This window comes from Danio aesculapii, chromosome 10 (genome assembly GCF_903798145.1).
Source record: "Danio aesculapii chromosome 10, fDanAes4.1, whole genome shotgun sequence".
Lineage (NCBI taxonomy): Eukaryota > Metazoa > Chordata > Actinopteri > Cypriniformes > Danionidae > Danio > Danio aesculapii.
The window spans coordinates 9,279,676-9,303,090 of record NC_079444.1 but is presented as its reverse complement, the minus strand read 5'-3'; the positions used below and the strand labels follow the sequence as shown (position 1 = coordinate 9,303,090).

Genomic DNA, 23,415 nt, shown 5'->3' with positions numbered 1-23,415 from the left:
TTTCACAGAGCTACAATATTATTAATATATTGTTATTATTTTATTATTATTGTGTTAATGTATTTATTTAAGAAAAAGTAACGGGTCTACTACAGAAGGCCTACATGATTTAATCTTTATGAATGTAAAATGTGTCTGTTGCTGCTTTGATCACTGTGAATAATATAAATAAACTTATATATATTTTTGATTTTCAACAAAAAAAATCCCTTCAACATGAATAATTGTCTCTGTTTAAAATAAAATCTGAATATACAAAAATAATGTCATGTGAATTTGCATTATGTGTTCTGTCTAGGGATGCATAGCCTACTTGACAATCAAAATAACAATGCTGGACTCTACTAACGTGTCATTATGCGTTTCTAGCATAATATACTGTGTTGTTCAATTGTTTTCATTTGAACAACGTTAATGTAAAATGTAGTATGTATAATTATATATGTATATTATATAGTGTACTGATAACATCCATGTACAATTTATATACAAATTTTTAATAATTTTGGTTACACGGGCACCGAAATGAATAGTGTGAAGTGGTTTACGTGGTCAAAACAAAGAAGGGTGCATATATTAATGTTTTTTAAGTCTATGTACAGCACAAAAAGGGTATATATTTAAGCGTCAGTCACGGTCTCTGACAGTGGCTTTTCCTCCTCTTAATATGAAAATCTTTCTATATGCTAATGTATGCAAGCGTGCTGCACTGCTGTGCGCGCGGATCACGAACATGAGCGCGTGCGCGTGGGCGGAGAGAGTTTGACAGTCAAACTGAAGCTCGACACGCTCTCAAATGTCACTGAGAAACAAACCATGACTTAATGAAACACGCTTTAGGCTTGACATTTTCTCAGAAAAGCACTGAAGGTAAGTTCAGTACATCTGTACTTTCATATTCCAATATTTCCGAATGCGTTTTTAATGTTTTAGCAATGTGACATATTTCATACGTGAGCCTCGCGCACACACACATCAGCAGTGTAGTGATCTCTGAGGAGACGCGAGCTATTATTTCATAACGTAACAGAATATTAAAGCCATATTCTTTAAATGACCGTGATTTCTGCTGCTGAACACACCAGTGTACTTTCATATTCTGCATTTATTAACACCATCTGTTAAAATCTAATGACTAAACTGGCTGCACTTTGTTCTGAGGGAAAGAGGTTTAGTTTAGTGGAGAGAGGGAGATAGATATGTCCTAGGCTTTTAAATTTGCCCACGAGCCTCAGATACTTTGCATGTTATGCATGTAAAATTTTAAAGAAATGAACGTGACGTCATTGGCTGACTTTAGTGATTGAACAGGTGGATGGAAATACAGGGTTATGCTTCAAACTTGAGCTCGACGGTCGACGAGATGTCTAGAGGAGACTGATGGGTGATATAATAGGCTATAATGAGAGTGTGTAGTGTAAATAAATACTGATAAATTATTCATTAATTTCAGGTAGTGTGTGTGTGTGTGTGTGTGTACACACACACATACAAAAAATATGCACTTTTTTTATTCGTGTGGTTGAAAGATTTTTGAAACTGACAGAATAAACACCAAACTGGCCAAATAGGCCTATACGTAGAGCATGTAGTCAACCACTCTGTAAAAAACTGCATGACAAAAAGCCATGACTACAAATGTTTTTATGTTGTTTAACTCATTTTAATCAGTTTACCTGGTTTCAACTAATATATTTTTTTTGTTATACAAAGTTTAACTTAATATTTTTTGTCAATTTGGCAGATTTTTTACAGTACAGTTATATTACTATAGCAGCTATATCCCTAGTGTTGGGTGTAAATACAAAGTAACTAGTTCTTATTCACTGAAAAAGTAAAGGTTACTTTTCATTTTAGGTAATTTCATTACAGTTGCCTATAATATTTTAAATAAATACTGTAAATGTTTGCAACAGTTCTATATGTAACATTATTTAAATATGAAGAGTAAGTGTATTTGTTTGTTATACAAATATAGTTTTGTAAATAATCTTATTTTCTAACTAAATATATTCAGAGATTACATATTTAGAGAAGCAGAGTAATTGTGTATGTTTTTTTTTATATTTCACACAGTTATTCAATCTTTCAACTGAAAAGGTTGGATTTGTACAATAATTGCACACATGCTCAAGAAACAATGAATTGTGTAGATACTTGGGCTGCACGATATTGGAAAAATCTGACATTGCGTTATTTTATTTTTCTGCGATACATATTGTGATATTGAGTATACTTTCACCAGATGAAATGAATGGCTCTATTTGGAAATAATTCATAATTCATCATTTTAAATTGATTGGGATGATTTTGTATTTTAGTGCATCTGTATGAATATAAATAAACTAAATCACTAGCACTGACATATATATATATGTATATATATATATATATATATATATATATATATATATATATATATATATATATATATATATATATATATATATATATATATATACAGTGAAGCAAAGATGCAAATGAAATGCACAGAATTTTATGGTTTTCTGGGAGTCTAGCAGGCAAAATAACAATAAACAAATGTAAAATATAACTGTATAGTCTACGTCATATAATCTTTCTTAAATTTGAAAGCATTTTAATTTCTTTCCTGAATGTTTTAAACGGGCTTGAAATGTCTTCAAAACAAATGCAAGGGATAAATTTGTTGGCTTTTTTAGTAATATTTTGCAGTGAATCCACAAATCATGTATGATTTCAACTGTGGAAAATCCCTTGACATTGCAGATCCTGCAATGTGACAATTGTGGACAGGCACATTACGAAATTGATGCTGAAACAATATATTGTGTAGCTCTAAAATATATACAGCATGAAGTATGGTGTCATTACTTTCAATTGTTTTCATACATAATGTTTTGATTTTTGTAAGTATTAATGTTTTAATAAAGCTTAAAGGTCCTGTTTGATTCAAATTTGAGGAATTTCTAGTTTCTTTTGGGATTCATAAGGATTTTATGTGATACTGATTACATAAATATTACATAATATTAAATATTGAGTAATTAAATTATGTTTCAGACCAAGTCTTTAGAAAAGTAAAGTAAATACAGTTTAATAAAAACAAAATGAAATTATTTGAAGTAATTAACCCGTCACTGGTCACACTGGTCCTTGAAATGGTTCATGTTGTGCTATGTGTTATACAACTTAATACAAGGCTAATACTGTAGATACATGATTTGCGGTGAAGCTAATTTGTTTTGTAAAATAAAAAGAAACACAGAATGACGTGAAACTGCATTTGAGGAACACTGGTCAATTATCATTTTACGTCATTATGCAAAACTATTTGACCACAGAAAACCATTGATCAGTCGTGTTATACCAACTAATAATAGATTGTATTTATTATAATAATAATTCACCATTTATTCTACACAAAATTAACTCAACTGAACCCAAAATATTTTTTATCAGAACAACTTAAAATTAAATGAATGATGGTAAACATTAGAGCTGCAAGATATTGGAAAAATCTAACATTGCAATATTTTTTATTGTGCGATATGAATACAATTTCACTAGATGAATTGAATAACTATTTAGAAAGAATTTATCATTTAAGATTGATTAGGAGGATTCTGTAAGTGAGTGTATCTGCATAAAATATAATAAACAATATACATGTATAGATAAATTCAATGAAGAAAAATATACAAATTAAATTAACATCGTTTTTTGGTTTTCCGAGGAGTCAGACTTTATTCGGTTATACAGTAATTGAATAATCAAAGGTAAAATAATATTGCAAAGTCTTTGTTTGATAAACAATTAAATAAATTTAATTGCTATTAATTTGTCAAAGTTACAAATGGGACAAAAAGTGGTACCCTCACACAGTCACAGGCCTCAAAAAACACTTGCGAAATGATCAAATATAATCCAGACTCAACATTGCATATACTCGCGATGTGACTATTGCGACTGATCTCATTGCGATATTGATGCTGAAACGATACATTGAGCAGCACTAGTAAACATAGATTTGTATATACACAAATGAATTACATTAAAAATAGTAATTTAAATTAAAATTAAAATTAAAATAGCTATTTTGTCACACAAAGCAGATATTTAAATTAAGAATAATAATTTGCAGTGTTACTGTTTTTTTCTCAAAATTTTGTTTGAATAAATCAAACTTTTGATGAGCATTAGAGTTTTATGTTATTAAATAGCTCACCATAGCACCACTTACCAGTAAGCTGCATCTAATATTTTTTGTAGCTCTTCTTTTTAAATTACACTTGCATTGGTGTAGATTTGAAAAAAAATTTGTTTTAAAAATTTAGTTCAAATCATAAAGTTGTATCTAAAAAAAATGTTTTATAAAATATTTCATATTAGAGTGAGCTGGTCTTCACAGCAATGGTTGTGGGTGCAGTAAAGGAGAGGAGATGATTTAAAAAACATGGCAGAAAAAAGAAAAAACACTATTTTCACATTGAATAGGAGGAAGAGTTCTTTTTTACTTCATTTGATGACAGCAAAGTGGCACAATGTTAAGAGACATTTTAGAATGTGTCATGCAAGCAAACGTTATCATGCTAACTACTGACCAGGCAGTGCACTAGAAGTGGAAAAAGTCCACAAACTAAAGGAAGGTTAGTGAAAACAGCAGTCTTTTTTCACGAGACCGTTGAAACCCCGAAAAGCAACTGAAGACTCATTTAAAACTACACATTTTTGATTAGAAAAACAAGGCATTTTCAGACAGGAAAGCAAAACTGTGCTTAAAGACTAGAACGAATATAATCTCCACTCTCTCCGATTTCCAACTCAGGGCAACTACAATGGTTATAAGAGTGTCGGCTATGTTAAAAATGCTGTAGATTTGGTGATAATTTCAGTAAAATCTGAAAGATGATTTATGTTACACTATTGATTGACAAATGTGGTACATTGTAATGCAAGATTTGTTAAAATTATTAGTGGCTAGTGAAAATATTGTAGAAGGGATCATTTGAAAATGTAAATACTTGCAGAGATTTATAGAAATAAAGTGGTGCATATTGATATTTCTCTGTTTCCTACCTTGTTAAATCATTGTTGACAACTATTGTGAGAAATCGTTAACATGATCAGTGTCTTCACATAGATGAATATCAATAATTATTAATAATAACAAATAATTAAATGTAAATTGAGCAAATTTGTTTTTTGAGAAGTATCAAAGTGGTAGCCCTTCACATTTATCGGTAGCCCCGAATTAGCTCTCACTTTCAAAAAAGTTGGCGACAACTGTATAGATAGTAAATTTCAAGCTAGCACTATATTTCCAGAAAAGAAAGTTAGTCGCTTCATCTCATTAAGCAAATGTAATGCTCAAGCCATGTCGTAATTACTGTAATTACTGTATCCCAACTTGAAAAGCTTCACGCCATTGTACAACTCATAATTACTGCTTGTAAACTGGGATTTCTCTGAATCCTCCTTCTTGTATAACATGAGGCATTATGTAAAATCCCACATTCCCAGGGCTAAGGATGTAAACAACCTCACATAAAAATAAATAAAACATGAGGTTGAAATTACATGAAATTGCGTCAATGAAAGATTCAATTATTGTTTTTCAGATTTGCCATTATATAACAAGGCATTCGAATGTGTAAGTCTTTTTTTTTTTTTTGCTTTCATTTCATTTGTTTACACTGCAGCTTCCAATAGCATTATCTGCAATGGCTACTGTCCTCCATTGAATTCTAAGGCGCGTGCTCTGTTTTATAGGTGTCCTGTGTTTACAGAGGCGATCCGAGCAGGTCATGTGATCAGTTGATGTCATGACTCATGTGTCATTTGCGTTCCCCTCACTCCACGCCAAATGCAAACAGTCCTTACACTTCTTTGCCTGAATCCACGCCTCTGCCCGCTAATAAAGCCCTATTGTTTCACTCCAAGCCGAGTGTTGTGATGTAATCATGATGTGATATGGCTTTTTTTTTTTTTTTAATTAGGCTATTTTGGATAGGTTTTAGGATTTGAGGATATTTCATTCCTGCTGATCCTGCCATCCAGTGATTTGGCTTGAAAATATCTTTATTTCTGGCAGATCAGTGTGAAAAATATGATTAGGCCTTTGAGAGAACATCTCGTTTTTATATATCGCCAGTCTTGGAGATTGTCCATGTATGTGTCAGACAAACAGTTGTGTGGTAAGAGATTTATAGATTAGCTTGTTTTTTTTCTTAAGTCTACCCATACTGATAACATATTCATTCCAGATTAGTTATGCAATCAATGGGTCATGAGAGTTGGAATTAAGGGTCAGAGAATCTAAACTGGGAAAGCCTTGGTCCTTGTAGGGTTTCTAAAAGCAAGCTTCTGTTATTTTATTACAAGACATATTACAATCTTCTGAGAACAGTTATATCAGCTAGTATTACATTTTTATTCGATTTTCAAAAGTTATATTTAGATAAACATTTTTACATATGTTGTTGCACAACGCCACATTTCTTTAGCTAGTATAATTCTTTTCAAGTTTATAGTCATTGTAAAACTGCTTATTTACAACCTTACAGGACCTTTAAAAGCTTATGGCACATTCACTTACTTTGTGTATAAGACTTTATTCAGTAAGTCATTGAGAACACTTATGCAATGACAATAAGGAAGTATATTTTAGCAGTGTGTTAAGTAGTGTTGTGTGGCTGTGTGGTTGATAAGGTGTTATAAATGGCTACTCAGATGTTACCTTGTGGTCTGAGTAAAAAAAAAACAAGCCGTCTCTCACACATCATCAATGTCCTAAGTTGAGCTGGATAGTTGATAAGGTGTTGCTGTGCAACCAATTTTGTTGATTGAATTTTGTTCCTTACAACACTATAAGCAAAATTACATCTTTTGTTTTAATTATAATTTATAGACAAAAGATCAGCCAGGCAATTGTGATTTTTAGTAAAGGTTAATGTGCAATAACATTTTTCCCTTTATTATATCTCTATGTAAAATTTAGAACCAATTGTTGTCAACAACACTGGTGGCTGTTAAGTGAACTACAGATACACTAATTGCACTCATGTACACGAGACTGGAAAATGTTCATAATTTTGTCTCAATGAAAATTTGTTGTTGTTTTTCCCTTAGAAGCAATCGGAATTTGGACATATTTTAGTTGTGATATCCATGTTGCAAATTTTAAATCAGAAGTGCTCAAACTAGAGGGCCGGCGTCCTGCAGAGTTTAACTTCAACTTGCTTCAAAACACCTGTTGGAAGCTTATAAAGAAGACAAGCCAGAAATCATTAGCCAAAAGGCAAAACAGCTAATGCTAATGGTAGTACATGAGGAAGGAGACCACCTTTTTTATGGAAGTCAATGGAGGAGAGGCGTCACTACAGGAAATAAACAGCTTTTGTGAGGAAATAACATTTATTCAATCGAAAGTCTGTTCACTAACCTTTTACTAAAAAACATGTTCATGGTGAATCAAATGTATATTTTACCCAAATAAAAAGGTAATTGTTTAAGAGAAGGCAGGGTAAGGAATGAGATGACAGCTAGACCTGTCAACTGTAAACATTGACCATTAACCAGTGACCAGTGAGGTGCCTTGTGGAACCTATGTTGTCTGTTATGCTTTTTCAATGGTGAGTAATACACAGATTTTCATCTCTATATAGTTTAGAAGATCTCTGTTCGTAGTATACCTATAAAGAGCCTGATTAGCTGGTTCAGGTGTGTCTAATTGGGATGGGAATTAAACTCTGCAGCACACTGGCCCTCCAGAAACAACTTTGGGCACCCTAAGTTTATATGATTATGTAGTTATGTGTTAAGCCTTTTCATCTCAATAACAAAATAAATGCACAGAAAATGTTAAGAAAACATCTGATATTTGTGGAAGCAAGTCAGAAAGCTGTGGTAAATGCATAGACTGTAAAATATATGGACGTAGTATCCGTGACGTCACCCATAGGTTTCTGAAGAGAACAAACCCGTGCATCCCTCAAAAAATGTAACTACACTTCACACATTTACACTACACTGATGATGATTGGAAGCTGTGCTCGAGATGCTTTGAGATGGCATATTTTCAGTTATTTTACATATATTTGTTTACAGGAGATGCAAGAAATGCACTGTTTAAAAAATTATTTACAGGAAATGCAAGAGTTATTTTATTTAGAAAAGATACTGGTTATTTTCTACTTTTAATATGAAAAACTCTTTCATTTTGTTTCGAAAAGTGAAAGTTTATTATTTTCACTCCTTAAGAAAAAGGAAATATGGCAATGTGTGTTTTAACTTCAGTTGTTCAACGTTAATAATCATAATAAATAATCATAGATAGTGTGTGTTTCCTTAATTTTGTTTTAATCAAGTAATGCACCCTTCACTAAAACATCTTTTACTTGTAATATGTGAGCATATTTACTGTACAAAACTTGAGGGCAAAAAATAAAAAGTCACACTTATTTTGATGGTCCTTTTGTTGAATTTAAGTTACATTGCCAACTCATTCTCATTAGGTTATGAGTAGACCGTAAGGTTGGGGTTAGGGGTAGGTTTAGGGTTAGTTTAAGTTGACATGTACTTGCAAAGTTTCTTATAGTCAGTTAAATGTCTGTTGAAGGAGCAGTATCAACAGATAATAAGCAGACAGTCTACTTATACTCAAATGGACCAAAATAAAGTGTTATCATGTAAAAAAAAATTAAATAGTTGTTCATTAATCGTAATCGAGTTAAAATGTTCAATTATTCGGGATTTTGATAGTAGGCCAAATCGCCCAGCCCTAAAAGGTATTAAATATATATATATATCTTTTTATTATTTATAGAATGACCATGATATTTTACATTTGATTGTTACATTTCTGTACTTGAAAACTGTTACACTACCCCCTCCCCCCTCTCAAAACCCCCCCCCCCCAAAATCATAAAGGACTTATTTATTTATTTTTGATTGGAATTTATTGGAATTTATGCAGATACACTGCATAGAAAAATTCATGATCATCCCAGTCGATCTAAATTAATGAAATCTTTCCAAATAAAGCGAATTATATTCAAATTGCAATATATATCGCAGCAAAATAAAATATCGTAATGTCAGATTTTTCCAATATCCTGCAGCCGGGCAGGCCTAGCATGTACTTTACATTTTGTGCAGAAGAAAAAGAAAGAATGGTAACACCCTAAAGGTATAGCAGTATTATCTGTCAGTTCAGTGCTAAAACGTCTGAAGTTGCTCATAAAACCGGTTAATGTACAAAGTATAACAGGGCTCAGCGTTTATAACTCTGCCTGCTGTATATCTGATCACCTGCAGCCCTGACACAGATACAAGCAAATCAGCAAAAACCCTGAAAACAATAGCGATTAAGCAATATCCTCTTTTCCTTCTCAGCCATGCCTCGAGAATCAGGACTCTTACGCACTTGCCTGCGATTGTTTGTTTGTTTTGTGGGCAGAGCCTTTGGAAGAACAGCCGGCCTTAAGAAAGATTTCGTGATTAATCGCAAATCCGTCTTATTTGATATTAGCGGTTACTGCGAGTACAGAAAGAGCTTTGAGCCACTTTCCCAACTAGTTGCTGTGCTGGTTTGTTGCAGTTAGTGTCACCGAGGTATGTACAACTCATTTCTCATTTCTCTTAGCAGCCAAATATGGGGTCTCCAGCTCTACTTGGCATCTACTTTCAGCTACTTTTTCATGTATGTGTGGTAGACTAATCAAAACCTGTAATAATTCTCAACATTTGCTAACTAGCAACTCTTTCTCCTTTCAGCAGAGAAACGAGTTTGTTGAGTTTATTAACTGGAAAAGGCTACAGTGTGTACATCAGCCAGTGGATTTGAATATCTTGCAGAGTCTGTTTTATAACGCCGGCAGTGGTGTGTGGGCATGTGAACTGTCGCTTCTGGAATGATTGAGCCTCGCACAGTGCATTAGCTGCTTAAAAATAACCTTAATCGTTTACTTATTCCATAACCGTCATAAACATATTCTTTCCATCATTGTTTGCTTTCATTTGCACTTTATTTCCTTTGCCCGTGTCTTTCACTTTCAGTATCAGTCACTGACAGACCCCTGACTCCTACTCATGAGCTATTTATTCTTCCTGTCCTAGACGTCTGGAGTCATTTTAGGCTGGATATGCAGGGACTTTAATGAACAACAGTGCAATTTATAAGGTAAGGATAAGAGGTTAGTTAAGAACTAGTTGCTTTAAAGGAACAACGTACTGTACTTTGTCTACAGTGTCGTAGAGTAATAACATGTAGTCTTAAAGTACTAACTTTTTTTGCATATTAATTTGGAAAAGTAACTGTTTTAACCCTAAAAGTAGTATTAAATGCAGCATAAATGGTAAATCTGAATGCTCGCATATCCAGTGTAGAACTTGTTTGAGTTGTGTCAAAACATAAAAATAAATTAAAAACTGCCAATGATAAAATCATGCAAATAGAAAATGACACTTCAATGAATTATGGCATTATTATTGTTATTTATTGTCTTTTGTTGGTCTATCCATCCATCTATCTATCTATCCATCTGACAATGCAATTTGTCAGTAATCCATCCGTTCACACATCTACTTTGCTATTCATCTGTACACCCATCTGCATCCATCCATCCATCACAATCCTTCCATTCAACCATCTATATTTGTCCATCCATCCAAACATTCATACATCCTTTCATCTTCCTGTCTATTTGTCTGTCTATCAATTCTTCCTTCCATCCTTCAATTCATCCAACTATTTGTCCTTCCATTCATCATCTATATATTTGTCCATACGTGCATCCATCCATTTGTCCATCTATTCATCCTTCCATCCATCTATTCTTCCAACTATTTGTCTGTCCATCCATCCATCCATCTATCCATCCACCCATCCATTTATATATTTGTTTATCCATCCATCCATCCATCCACCCATCCATCCATCTATTTTTCCATCCATCATCCATTTTTGTCCATCCATTTGTTTGTCTGTCTATCCATCCATCTATCCATTTATCCATCCATCTATTTATTTGCTACTTCCATCCATCCATTCATCTATCTGTCCATCAATCTATTCATTCCTCCATCCATCCATTCATTCACCTATTTGTCCATCCATTTTTTGTCCATTCATAAATCCATTCATTTTTTTTTCAATCTATCATCCATACATGCATTCATCCACCTACCCATTCTCCCATTCATCTGTTTATTTGTCTCTTCCATTCATTCATCCATCCATACATACATCTATCTATCATTCATCCTTCCATTCATCCACCTATTTGTCCATCCATCATCTATCCATTTTTTGTCCATCCATACATCCATCCATTTTTTGTCCATCCATCATCTATACATGCATTCATCCATCCATCTACCCATTCATCCATTTATTTGTCTCTTCCATTCATCCATCCATCCACCCATCCATCCATCCATCTATCCATCCATTATTGTCTTTTCCATCCATCAATCCAGCCAGCCATCTATCCATCCCTACACCTATCCATGTTTTGTCCATTTATCATCCATACTTGCATTCATCTATTCATCTACCCATTCATCCATTCATCTATTTATTGCTCTTCAATTCATCCATCCATCCATCCATCAATCCATCTATCTATTTATCCATCCATTCATCAACCTATTTGTCTATCCATCATCTATCCATTTTTCCATCCATCCATCCATCCATCCATCCATCCATCCATCTGTCTATCTATTCATCTATCCATTTTCCATCTGTTGTCATCAATCCATCAATCTTTTGAGTGAAATGAGAACTGCACGTTTTTGTAACACTCACTCATTTACACGAACAGCTTTTTATGATACCCCAGGCTGTTTACAGCATTATTTATAGAGTGCTGCCATTGTGTGTAAAGAGGAAAAGTATTTAATTTTGCATGTTTTCCATCCTTTGTTTGTTACCAACATCCTGTCAATAAGCAGAACTACAACTTCTCTAACTCTCCTGAGATAATATATCCTATTTGCTGCATTGTACGTCTACGGTTAAACTGAAACGCTAAACTTGTGTCAGTAGGAAACAGGATTCTCATATCGCTAATGATAAGCTGCTTTAAAGTTGCGTCTCTTGCATCAGCAGCTTTGAGTTTTACCAAGAACAGGAACTTCATTTCCTGTTTGATAACGTGCAAAACACTCACAGTTTGAAGCTACTGTAGCTATATATATATTCACATTCATATGCTCATATTAGACTTTTATTTGTGATTTTAATCAATGTTCGTTTTGTATGTTTAATTTTAATCACAGATGAGTGCAACGGCAGATGAGCCCGGAGGTGAAAGACCTCAAAAAACTGTGGGAAAAGACCACAAAAAGGTATGTAGAATGTAGAACAATGATTTATCTTTAGTTAGCAGTGATAAAGATATGAATTAATTTATTTCTAATTTGATTCCAAATTAAGTTTTATTGGTTGATGGAGCACAAAAATAAATACAATTTTTATAGATGTTAGAAGATGGGGAATTATCTTCTCAAAATATTTTAGAAAATACACTTTCATTATAGGGCTGGTCCGATAAATTATATAATATCGAATCACTATAAAATTTTTGTCAATAACAATGATAAGCTGTGGACTTTTTTACTCTATATTGATCTAAGAGCCATAGCAGAAATGCTACAATGGGAACCTAAAAGTGTGTTGATATCGAATTTTCAGCCACCGAGATGTAGAGATTGGAGATGTATCGAATTTCCGAGATGTATCGAGTTAGATACATTCGAGATGTAACAAATTTTTGGCCACCGAAGATTTATCGGCCAAAAATATGTTATGCCATTTAATGGACTGTCGAATTTTTGTGGCTTCAGTCATTGTTGGGATACATTTTTAAATCTGGAAGCATTAACAACTTATATTGAAATATATTTCGTTATCATTCAATATGGAAAATAATTATCAAGATTGCATTTTTGCCATGTCGCCAAACCCTATTATATTATATTATATTATATTATATTATATTATATTATATTATATTATATTATATTATATTATATTATATTATATTATATTATATTATATTATATTATATTATAATAAGTATTAAAAGTATGTCAGTAAGAGTCAATACATTAAGAGTATATCTCTCTTGAAATGAACGTTAGCTTAGCATAGCTCTTCTAAAGGGTTTAGCATTTCTTTTGTTTTTAATATCATTTATGTGTTGGCAAAAAGACTGAGATATTAAAAAGAGCTCTCATTTTTCATTTCTCTAGGCCTTAGTGTGCAATATTTTTGCTCAACCCGACATTTTTCTCTGTGGCACAATGTAGTGTTTGTGCTGTGAGCTCCTTTGGGATTTAGTGGGATTTGATTTTTGCATATCCCACTCTGATTTGTCATACTTGTGGTCTGAAATACTGTTTTCCTGTTGACTGTTACATAACAGTGACCACAGTATAGCCATGCGCCATGCAATGTGTAACATGAACAGGAGGCTCATGATTTTAGGATATTAGGGATATTCACATTGGATGTTTGCCCACTAACTGGCTTGCAGGGTTTAGGGATTTGTGTCACTTCCAGGATAGAAATACTGTAAGTGAACAAACAGAGGATAATTTGGATTGAGGGAACAAAGTCGCACAACATGATACTATTTACACACTTATAAAACATCTATAGTTTTTAACTCCTTAATGACCACAACACAATTATTGTTATAGAAACGGATTCACTAATAATGCCTCATAGACATTTACATTAGATGTCACCTACGCTGTAAATGTCAATTGGAAGGAATGCGTCAATAGAGCTGCCATTACAGGGTAACGCTCCTTTGAAATTAATGCAGGACCAAGGTGCAATGGAGGACTGGCCATCCAGAGCCAGAGATATATACAAATAAATACATATATCTATGATCTGGAGTTTTCCCGGTGGTCAGTATGCAATTTTTTTTTTAATTACAAAAATAAAAATTTTACATCACTTTTCTACATCGATGGATAAGTGACCGCATGGACATTGCTGACAAAGTGTGTTTGTGTGCATGGAAGTGTATTATCCTCCCTCCCTGTTAAATTTGATCTAATCCGTGTCCTGAAACACAGCCCCTCTCATGCTTTCACTTATCATTCTAACGGAGCAAGTGATTCGTTTGTGAATGAATCCCCGTTATGAACGGCCCGTTCACTTAGCTGACATATTTCTTTTTCATTGTTTGCTTATTTTATTCAACAAAACTAGCATAAGCCTAGAATTTAGTGCAAGTTGTTGCTACTTTGCCTTATGGTGAATGCAGTAAGAGACTATTATCATCAATAACGTTACTTGTTTACCACAAATGTTCATAATATACAAAATCGTAAAAAACTAAATCTTACCTATGAACTGTTCTACGTTTATGCTTTGTTTTCTTTGTTTACTCATTACTACATCCGTACACAGCGCTAAAAAATCTGCATCTTTACATTGACACGCTGTCTTGTCCTGGGAGCACTGAACAAATGTGGCAGCGCCATTGACACATGCTCAGGGTCCGTATGTGATATCTAGTCTATATGTCTATAGTCATGACTGTTGTAACAATATAACATTTTCATTAATAAAGTCATGCGTAAATCATGGAATAATAATTTCTGCTAACAGACTAATTCAATATCATGATTTATGTTTAAAATATATATGTAACATAAAAAAATATAATAAAAACTGAATTCTCCACAAAGTAGTGAACATGACAACTGCTACATTGTTCCCTATACTTTTGTTTTATTAATTCATCTCTGGTTCCCTCTTACGTCATTCTACTTCTCTTATAAATCACACACTTGGTTATGTTTGTTGACATAAAGTAATAGAAAAGGAATATAATGTCTAAAACGTAAAAGTCCAAAAACAGCATCAAATTAGATGTATGAAGAATTTATATTACAGACATAGAAAAAAATTATATGTAACTAAAAGATTTAATTTCTTTATTTCTTTGGCCATAATATGATGAAAAAACATTTCATTGTCATGTCAATGGCACATAAACAGTCCCTAAAAAAGCTAAAGCTAAAAGAAACATAGAGTACAGTATTAAATTCCATAAACATGGAAAATGCATTTTAATTAATTTATTGATTATATATATTTTATTTTTTTCATTCATTCATTTTCTTTTCGGCTTAGTTCCTTTATTAATCTGGGGTCGCCACAGCGGAATGAACTGCCAACTTATCCAGCATATGTTTTTACGCAGAGGATGCCCTTCCAGCCACAACCCATCACTGGAAAACATCCATACACTCTCATTCACACACACACACACACACACACACTCTCATTCACACACACACGTCACATGTCTTTGGACTTGTGGGGGAAACCGGAGCACCCAGAGGAAATCCACGCAAACACAGGGAGAACATGCAAACTCCATACAGAAATGCCAGCTGACCCAGCCGAGGCTCAAACCAGCAAATGTGCTACCCATTGCACCCCCGCGTCACCCATTTAATTATTTATTTTTTGCTAAATATATAAGTTTTGTCTGTGATACAGTTACTGAATATGCTTTGTGTTTATTGTTATATTTGAGTATATGGTAACTAGAGTCCACAATTAATTTTCAAAATTCTTTAAAAAAATATCATGTTATCATATCGGCATGTTTTTAGATTAGTTTTTCAATCACCAATGTGGTTGGTTGCCAGATCATTTCTATTCTATAATACTGTAATAATAATACACATTACTGTATAGTTTTAGATGTATTAGCTCTAGTGTTGGGCATGTTTCTTTAAAGAAGTAATTAGTTATAGTTACTAGATACTTCTTACAAATAGTTAATAACTGAGTTACAAAAGTAACTAATTACCAGGGAAAGTAACTATTGCGTTACTTTAAAAAAAAATCTAATTTGTCAAATGACTAAGAAATAAACATGAAGCATTGTGCACTAATCTATGCTATTTTAATGTTGCTGTGGAACAATGTGGGAGACGTCCTCAACTACATATCTAGACATGATTTTGTTTAATTCTGTCTAAGTAATTGTGTTTAATAAATGTTTGCAGTGAAGAAAGTTTTACTTGCTTTGACATCGTGGCTTCGTCTCCTCCTTTGGTAGCAGAGCTCATGTAATCACATGCGTAGCCACTAATTTTGTGGCGGCATGTGACCACGTGAGGTGCTTCATTAGATTAGAATTACTTGTCACTGCAGAAAGACTCTATTTTCCTGGGCATAAATTGCATGACACATAAACATTCTTGCCGTTCACCTCAAGGAGGGAAAAGTAGTGCTTATATTTCCAGTTTGCAAATGACACCTTTGAACTTGTTGGATTTGCCATCGTTCTGACTCCTGGTCCTTGGTGTGTGCGTCTGACAGTGCGTGTGCTTGTGTGAACACCTGTCCTACTCTGCCTCTGGTTGGCAAATGATGAAAATGTACTCTAAGCCAATCATCACATTCTCAGTTACACTGAGTTCACAGACACACCAATCATCACTGGTTGGTTATGTGTCCCGCCCTACCACCGAAAACACACACGCATATACTCCAGAGAAAGAGATCGGTCATATGGCTGAGAGAGACGCTGCTTGCGTGAAAACCGCTTCAGTGTTCTCAATTAAAGTAACACACATTTTATTGTCAATTATGGCAACTGTGTTGTAACTGGGCAAACAGTAATTCAATTGATTGCTTGTTACTAAAAAAATAAATTGCCGTTCATAACGCTGCCGTTAGTAATGCTGCTTATTTATAGCATCGTTATTCCCATCACTGATTAGCTCACACTACTGTGAGACTCCAGTTACTGAAGTAAATGTCTTCTGGTAAATTCAGGGCCTGGCCTCTAAACGTGGCCATACGCCTCAACTTCCTTGTCCTCAATTTCCTCCCATGTGTGTTTTCAGCACTGATAAGCCATTATCTTTATCTCAATGTTATGATGATTGCTTTTCCTATATGTGTCCCTGGTGCTCTGCTTCTGAGGCCTGCTCTTAATTCATTTTCTGTGTGTGTGTGTGTGTGTGTGTGCGTGTGTGCGTGTGTGTGTGTGTGTGTGTGTGTGTGTGTGTGTGTGTGTGTGTGTGTGTGTGTGTGTGTTTGTGTGTGTGTGTGTGTGTGTGCAGCTCACATCTGAAGCCCTAAGAGGAGCCATTCAGCTCGGCATTGGCTACACCGTCGGCAATCTGACCTCCAAACCAGACCGAGATGTGCTCATGCAGGACTTCTACGTGGTTGAAAGCGTCTTTCTACCAAGGTAATATTGTCCATGTACTGTTTGTCACACTAGATTTCACTGACTTTGTTCAAACACTGACATACTGTGGTTGTGTTCCAACTGTACGCTCCAATTAATAAATCATTGGTGTTACTTAATATAATTATGACACATTTGAATAATGATATTTGAACCTAATTTAGGCAAATGGAAACTCAACAGGTAAATCAGTTTGAATTATTGAGATCAAATCACTTTTGTATAAATTATCTTATGAATTTAGGACACTGTTTACTCTTGTTGAGCCAATTAAAGGAATAGTTCAGCCACAAATGAAAATTACCACAGGTTGCCTTGGTGGAAACCACTTATTTGATTGATGCAGTCAGGAAGGCTCACAATATATGTGTCAACGACTGAAAATGGGAATTCTGGTGGACAGTAACAGCCTTCGAAATGAGACACGAGTTCAGAGTTTCACATTAGGTGGTTATTATTAGCAAATAATATAAATATTACAAACGTAAATATTAGGTGAGCAAGTTACATTGTAACCCCGTGTCCTAACAACACACTACCTGACAATATTTGCAGTGAAAAGCAATTTGGCTGTTTGCACCTTACAGAACACTACAGAAATTTAAACACAGCCATTCAGAATATATGTGCACTCACTGCACTGCAACGAAATGATTAATTATTACATATTAAACCTCTTTAACATTATTAAATGTACATGCTGATCTGATATTTGTTGGCTTGCTCTGAGTCACAGTTCTGAAATTCAATTTCAAATGGTTTATTTTATTTTCAAGATCTGAGGTGAACTATCTGCTGCTGCTTTCAATAGTATGGCAATAAATGTCACGTAAAATGGCATTCAAACTCACATTATTAGCATTTAACACTGAATAAAGCACATGAGGTGTACCTGAGGTGATCATTGTCTAGTTTTTTGTTGTTCAGCTGCAAGAAATAGAAGCCAATTCTAAAATAGAAATTTCAGGTGTTGGTTAGGAAAAATCTTTTCTTTAGAACACACTTTATATCAGCCTTAAATCAGACTTTAGGCTTGATTGACAGGCATGCTCCTGTTGGCGTTGTCCTCAGACGAGAATCAGTCGTAAACGAATCAGTCCTTAGAGGAGGAGCCGAGCAAACATGTCTTTTGAACTAGGAGTGCAATACCTAGTTCAACTACTGAGCGTCAAACTTACATACTGCACCATTAATGCATTATTAATTAGTCTATTGTCTGTTGTGATTGGTTGATAAATGGTTTTTGGTCATTGTGTGTTTTGTTTTTCAGCGAAGGCAGTAATCTGACCCCGGCTCACCATTATCCTGACTTTCGCTTCAAAAATTATGCGCCTTTGGCTTTCCGTTATTTTAGGGAGCTCTTTGGGATTAAACCAGACGATTATCTGGTAAGACCAAAAAAACATAGGAGACTTACTGAACTGATGCAGTCATGACTGATGAGCACATTGTTTATTGTTTCAGCAATCTTAAATTCCAGATAAGAGGCAGGTCATTCTGAGTAAACAGTAGCATTCGTACAAAAAAAACAATAATTTTATCTAATCGCATTACTGAACTGAAGTTTCATTAAGTCATATTTTCCAGGTTTTTTAATTAAAATGTGATGTGGATGAGTATGCGAATGAGTTAAAATGAATATATACTATTGCTAAATAAGTTGACACTTTATTATTTGAAGTATTTTTTCATTAAACCAGGATTGTTAAATTTTACTGAAACTAAAACCCTAAAAATATATATATATATATAACAAATTAACTTGAAGGTTTTATTTATGATTTTGTTAACATAAATATTACACTATAGACTAAAAAAATGTACCTTTTTATAAGACTTAAATAAAAATTATATAAACATATTTAAAAATATTTATAAAATCTAAACTAACATAAAAAAAATACATTTAAAACAAAGCATCTTATAAGTTATATTAGTGCAAAGTCATGGGAACACAAATGATGCTGTGCTATTTTTGTATTTTTCAAATATTTATTCATTCATTTTCCTTCAGCCACAGCAGAATAAATCACCAACCATTCCAGCAGTTTTTACGCAGCGCATGCCCTTCCAGCCACAACCCAGTACTGGGAAACACCTTACATGCACTTACACATTCACACACACACTCATACACTACGGCCAATTTAGCTCATCCAATTTACTTATAACTAATGTCTTTGGACTGTGAGGAAAACAACACAATGCCATCTGGCCCAGTTGGGACTCGAACCAGCGACTTTCTTGCTGTAAGGCGTCAATGCTAACCACTAAGCCACTGTGCCGCCCATATTTATTCATAATATGTATAATAATATTATTAATGAATTGTGTAAATATATTTCTAAAATATTATTTATGGTTATAATATACATATTATTATACAATTATTATATAAATAAACTTAAAGTGTTTAACTTTTTATCATTAGTTTTATTACATAAATTACTATTTATATTTTTATCTATCAGTTTTAGTTTTTCGAGAACAATAACTACACTGAAACACAACCAAGCAAGTGTATTTGTGTGTGTCGTTTCTGTAGAATCTGCATTATTAATACATCTCTTTTATCTACAGTACTCCATTTGTAAAGAACCTCTGATCGAGCTATCGAACCCCGGAGCGAGCAGCTCATGGTTTTATTTAACCAGTGACGATGAGTTCATCATAAAAACTGTGCAGCACAAAGAAGCTGAATTTCTGCAGAAGCTGCTTCCAGGATACTACATGGTGAGCCACACAATCCACAACACTTACAAGAACACAGGAAGACACAGCACAATACATAATAGGTCTTTAGCAACAGCTCATTTATTTTTTTTTTATCTGAAACATGTTGGTAATTGGAAAATATTTAGGTAAGACACAAACAATTATTTTCCAACCCTGAATAATTACATCTCCATAGTTTCTGGTCACATTAGAAATACAGAAAATTAATAAAATGTAAAGAATAGGGCTGTCGAATAAATATATAAATTATTAAAAGTTGAGTATTGAGCATGTTTTCAGGATTCTTCGATGATTAGACAGATCCAAAGAGCAGCGTTTATCTGTAATAAGAATTCTTGGTCACACTATTTTGATGGTCCGTTTATTCAATATAAGTTACACTGCATCTACATGCCAACTAATTCTCATTAGATTATAAGCAGACTGTTAGGTTAGGGTTAGGGTTAGTTTAAGTTGACATGTACTTGCAAAGTTTCTTATAGTCAGTTAAATGTCTGTTGAAGGAGCAGTATGAGCAGATATTAAGCAGACTGTCTACTAATACACAAATGGACCATCAAAATAAAGTGTTACCGAATTCTTTGTAACATTAGACACTCTACTATACACTTTCAGAAAAAATGGTACAATGTTGTACCAAAGAAGGTACAAACCCTTGTCACTGGGGCAGTACCTTTTTATGGGACAGAATAGTACCTTAGGACAAAGAAATAAATTTGTACCATTGCAGTTTGTACCTTTAAGGACTTGATTTGTACCATGGTGTATAAAATGTACCTTTGTTTTTTAAAACCTGCAGATACAATATTGTTCTTTCATCAAAGGTACAAATCTGATCCATAAAGGTACCACCACAGTGACAAGACATTTTGTGCCCTAACAGTGTCAAAAATGTTTACCAAACATTTATTTAAAATGCCTTAAATGTTTAGTTTACAATACCTATAGTTTTGTTTTACCAGTTATTTTGTATTATAGAACTTAATAATCAATGTTCATGAGATTTTTTAAACTTATGCTATTAAATGATGATTCATGTTTTAAGGTGGAAATTATTTATAAAATCACTTTGCCTTTCCATTAATATTTATTTTCATAGATTTTGTAATAAAGAAGGAGTTGTTCAACACTTTTGTACTTTTTATATAAGAACAATTGTGTATCTTCATTTCAGTTGTACCATAAAAGGTACAATACAGTATCATAAGAGGTCTTTTCTGTACCATATAAGGTATAACTTTTACAAAGGTACAAAACTGTTCCTCGAGTAACATTATTTGTACCACCGTGTACCTTTTTTCTGACAGTGTACCATTCAAAAGCTTAGCCAGTATCATTTTTGTTCTTTTGTAAAGAACTTATCTAAATAAAAACATTTATTTCGGGATCTGTAGAGCTGCGCATCGTTGGATTTACTCTTCAGTGTTTGGACTCTCAGTAGTGATTATTAAACCACATTGAACTGAGCTAAACTGTACTGAACTTAAACACTAAAAACTGAACTACACTGTTCCAATTTACTATGACCTTTTATGTGAAGCTGCTTTGACACAATCTACATTGTAAAAGCGCTATACAAATAAAGGTGAATTGAATTGAATTGAATATTTCGAATATATCAGACATGATGATAAATACATTCATAATGTAACATGGTATTAGTTTTAGTTTATAGTTTTTTAGATGTGCTGTTCTTCTGAACGTTCTATTCACCAAAGAAAGCTGACAAAATCTACTTAAGTCTGTTTTTTGAGCAGCAAATAAGAATATTAGAATGATTTCAGAATAATCATGTGAATGGAGTATTGATGCTAAAAGTTTTCAGCTTTGAAATCACAGGAATAAATTTTATTTAAATATATATTCAGACTGTTTGTAGCGAGTGGGCGGGCCTGAGAGCTGTGGGAACAGGATGAGGTCGGTGCTTGAGTGATAATATGAAGCAACTGTGTCATGCACTGGCCTTGAGCTCTGGACTATTAAAGAAGGAGAGAAAGCAGTGGAAGACTAGAGAGGACCAGCCCTAGATGTTTTATGTTTTGCTTTTGGTTTCAGTTTGATGGTTCGGTTTGAATTTTTTCATTATTAAAATCATTTAAAATTTTGTCGGTTCTCTGCTTCCTTCTTCCCAAAGGCCAGGAGGTCAGTAACTTTATTACACTGTTTTTAAAATAGTAAAATCATATCAGATCTTTACAGTTATTGCTGTACTTTGGATCAATAAATGCAGACTTGAAGAGCAGAAGAGACTTTCTTTTTAAACACATTAAAATCTTACTGTTTTAAAACATGTCCCTCATAATGTGTTAGTTTTTTTTACATTTATGTTTGTGTTCTGCACTCATACACAGTCACATTTTTTAAAAATTTAATTTTGAATTTTTTAATTGTAAAAAAAAATCTAAGAAAAAATATTACCCTTGAGTTTTCTGAGAGTTTTTAAGTATTTGCAAAGTTTCTTTCATTTAATAAAAACTCTTTCTATTCTATATTCTTTATATTCTAATATAAATGATATTCAGTGAAGCCTGAAATTATTATTTTCCCCTGAGGTATGAATAATTTTTGGACCTGACTTTACATCTCATTTTGGTCAAAACAGAAGGTTATATTTAATGAAGAATAAATGGATCTATATTTCATGTTCATTTCTAGCTTGAAAACCTAATCTGTGTGTCTTGATTGCAGAATCTGAATCAGAACCCCAGGACACTCTTACCGAAGTTTTACGGTCTGTACTGCATTCAGTGTGGTGGAATGACCATCCGACTGGTGGTGATGAACAATGTTCTGCCTCGATCTTTGAAAATGGACTACAAATATGACCTGAAGGGCTCCACATACAAACGCAGAGCCTCACGCAAAGAGCGCGCCAAAGGCTCCCCGACCTTCAAAGATCTGGACTTCCAGGAGATGCACGAAGGGCTTTATTTTGATGCAGACACATACAACGCCTTGATGAAGACGCTTCAGAGAGACTGCAGGGTGAGTCCGGCTTCTGAACAATGACCTGTTTTAGATTAAAACTGGTGCTTTCCATTACCCTTCAAATTGGACAAAATACCAACAATGTCCATAGATCTTAAAAAGCGTTTTGATTTGTTTGTGCGTGTGTGGCAGTTATCATGATTTCATTTGTTATGTTCATATTCATTTGTTATGTTAAATTACATGTAAAGATTTACAGTATAAGTGCTTTTGCAATGTATCTTTTTACACATATTTGTATTACTTTTATCTTTCTACTAAAGGACTGTTGAATGCTTGATTATTATTGGCTGATAAACATTCTTGCGTGCCTACCGAAGTGTTTTTGCGCTGCAGAAACACAAGCACTGTTCTTTTTTTCTGTTGTTGTCAAAGGAAGCACCACATTTTTAAAATAGTGGCAGCGTAGGGTGATGCTAAGCTTGAATTTTATGCTCAGCATGTTTTTTAAAAGCTTCGACAATGC

General features: G+C 33.7%; 1 protein-coding gene across 4 annotated transcripts in view; it reads left to right on the top strand.

The window, feature by feature from the left end:
* The first annotated feature begins 757 nt into the window (after positions 1-757).
* pip5k1ba (phosphatidylinositol-4-phosphate 5-kinase, type I, beta a) overlaps positions 758-23,415 on the top strand; it is a 31,404-nt gene continuing 8,746 nt past the window's right edge. Inside the window, exons 1-7 of one of the 4 annotated variants that reach the window (XM_056466708.1) lie at positions 758-870; positions 10,099-10,162; positions 12,265-12,333; positions 17,095-17,225; positions 18,496-18,613; positions 19,806-19,958; positions 22,650-22,946. In XM_056466708.1, coding sequence (XP_056322683.1) covers positions 10,139-10,162; positions 12,265-12,333; positions 17,095-17,225; positions 18,496-18,613; positions 19,806-19,958; positions 22,650-22,946 — 792 coding nt within the window. In that variant the 5' untranslated portion in view covers positions 758-870; positions 10,099-10,138. Of the gene's footprint in view, positions 871-9,102; positions 9,595-10,038; positions 10,163-12,264; positions 12,334-17,094; positions 17,226-18,495; positions 18,614-19,805; positions 19,959-22,649; positions 22,947-23,415 lie in introns of those variants that run through there. The other 3 variants (XM_056466709.1, XM_056466710.1, XM_056466711.1) reach the window with 3 other exon arrangements.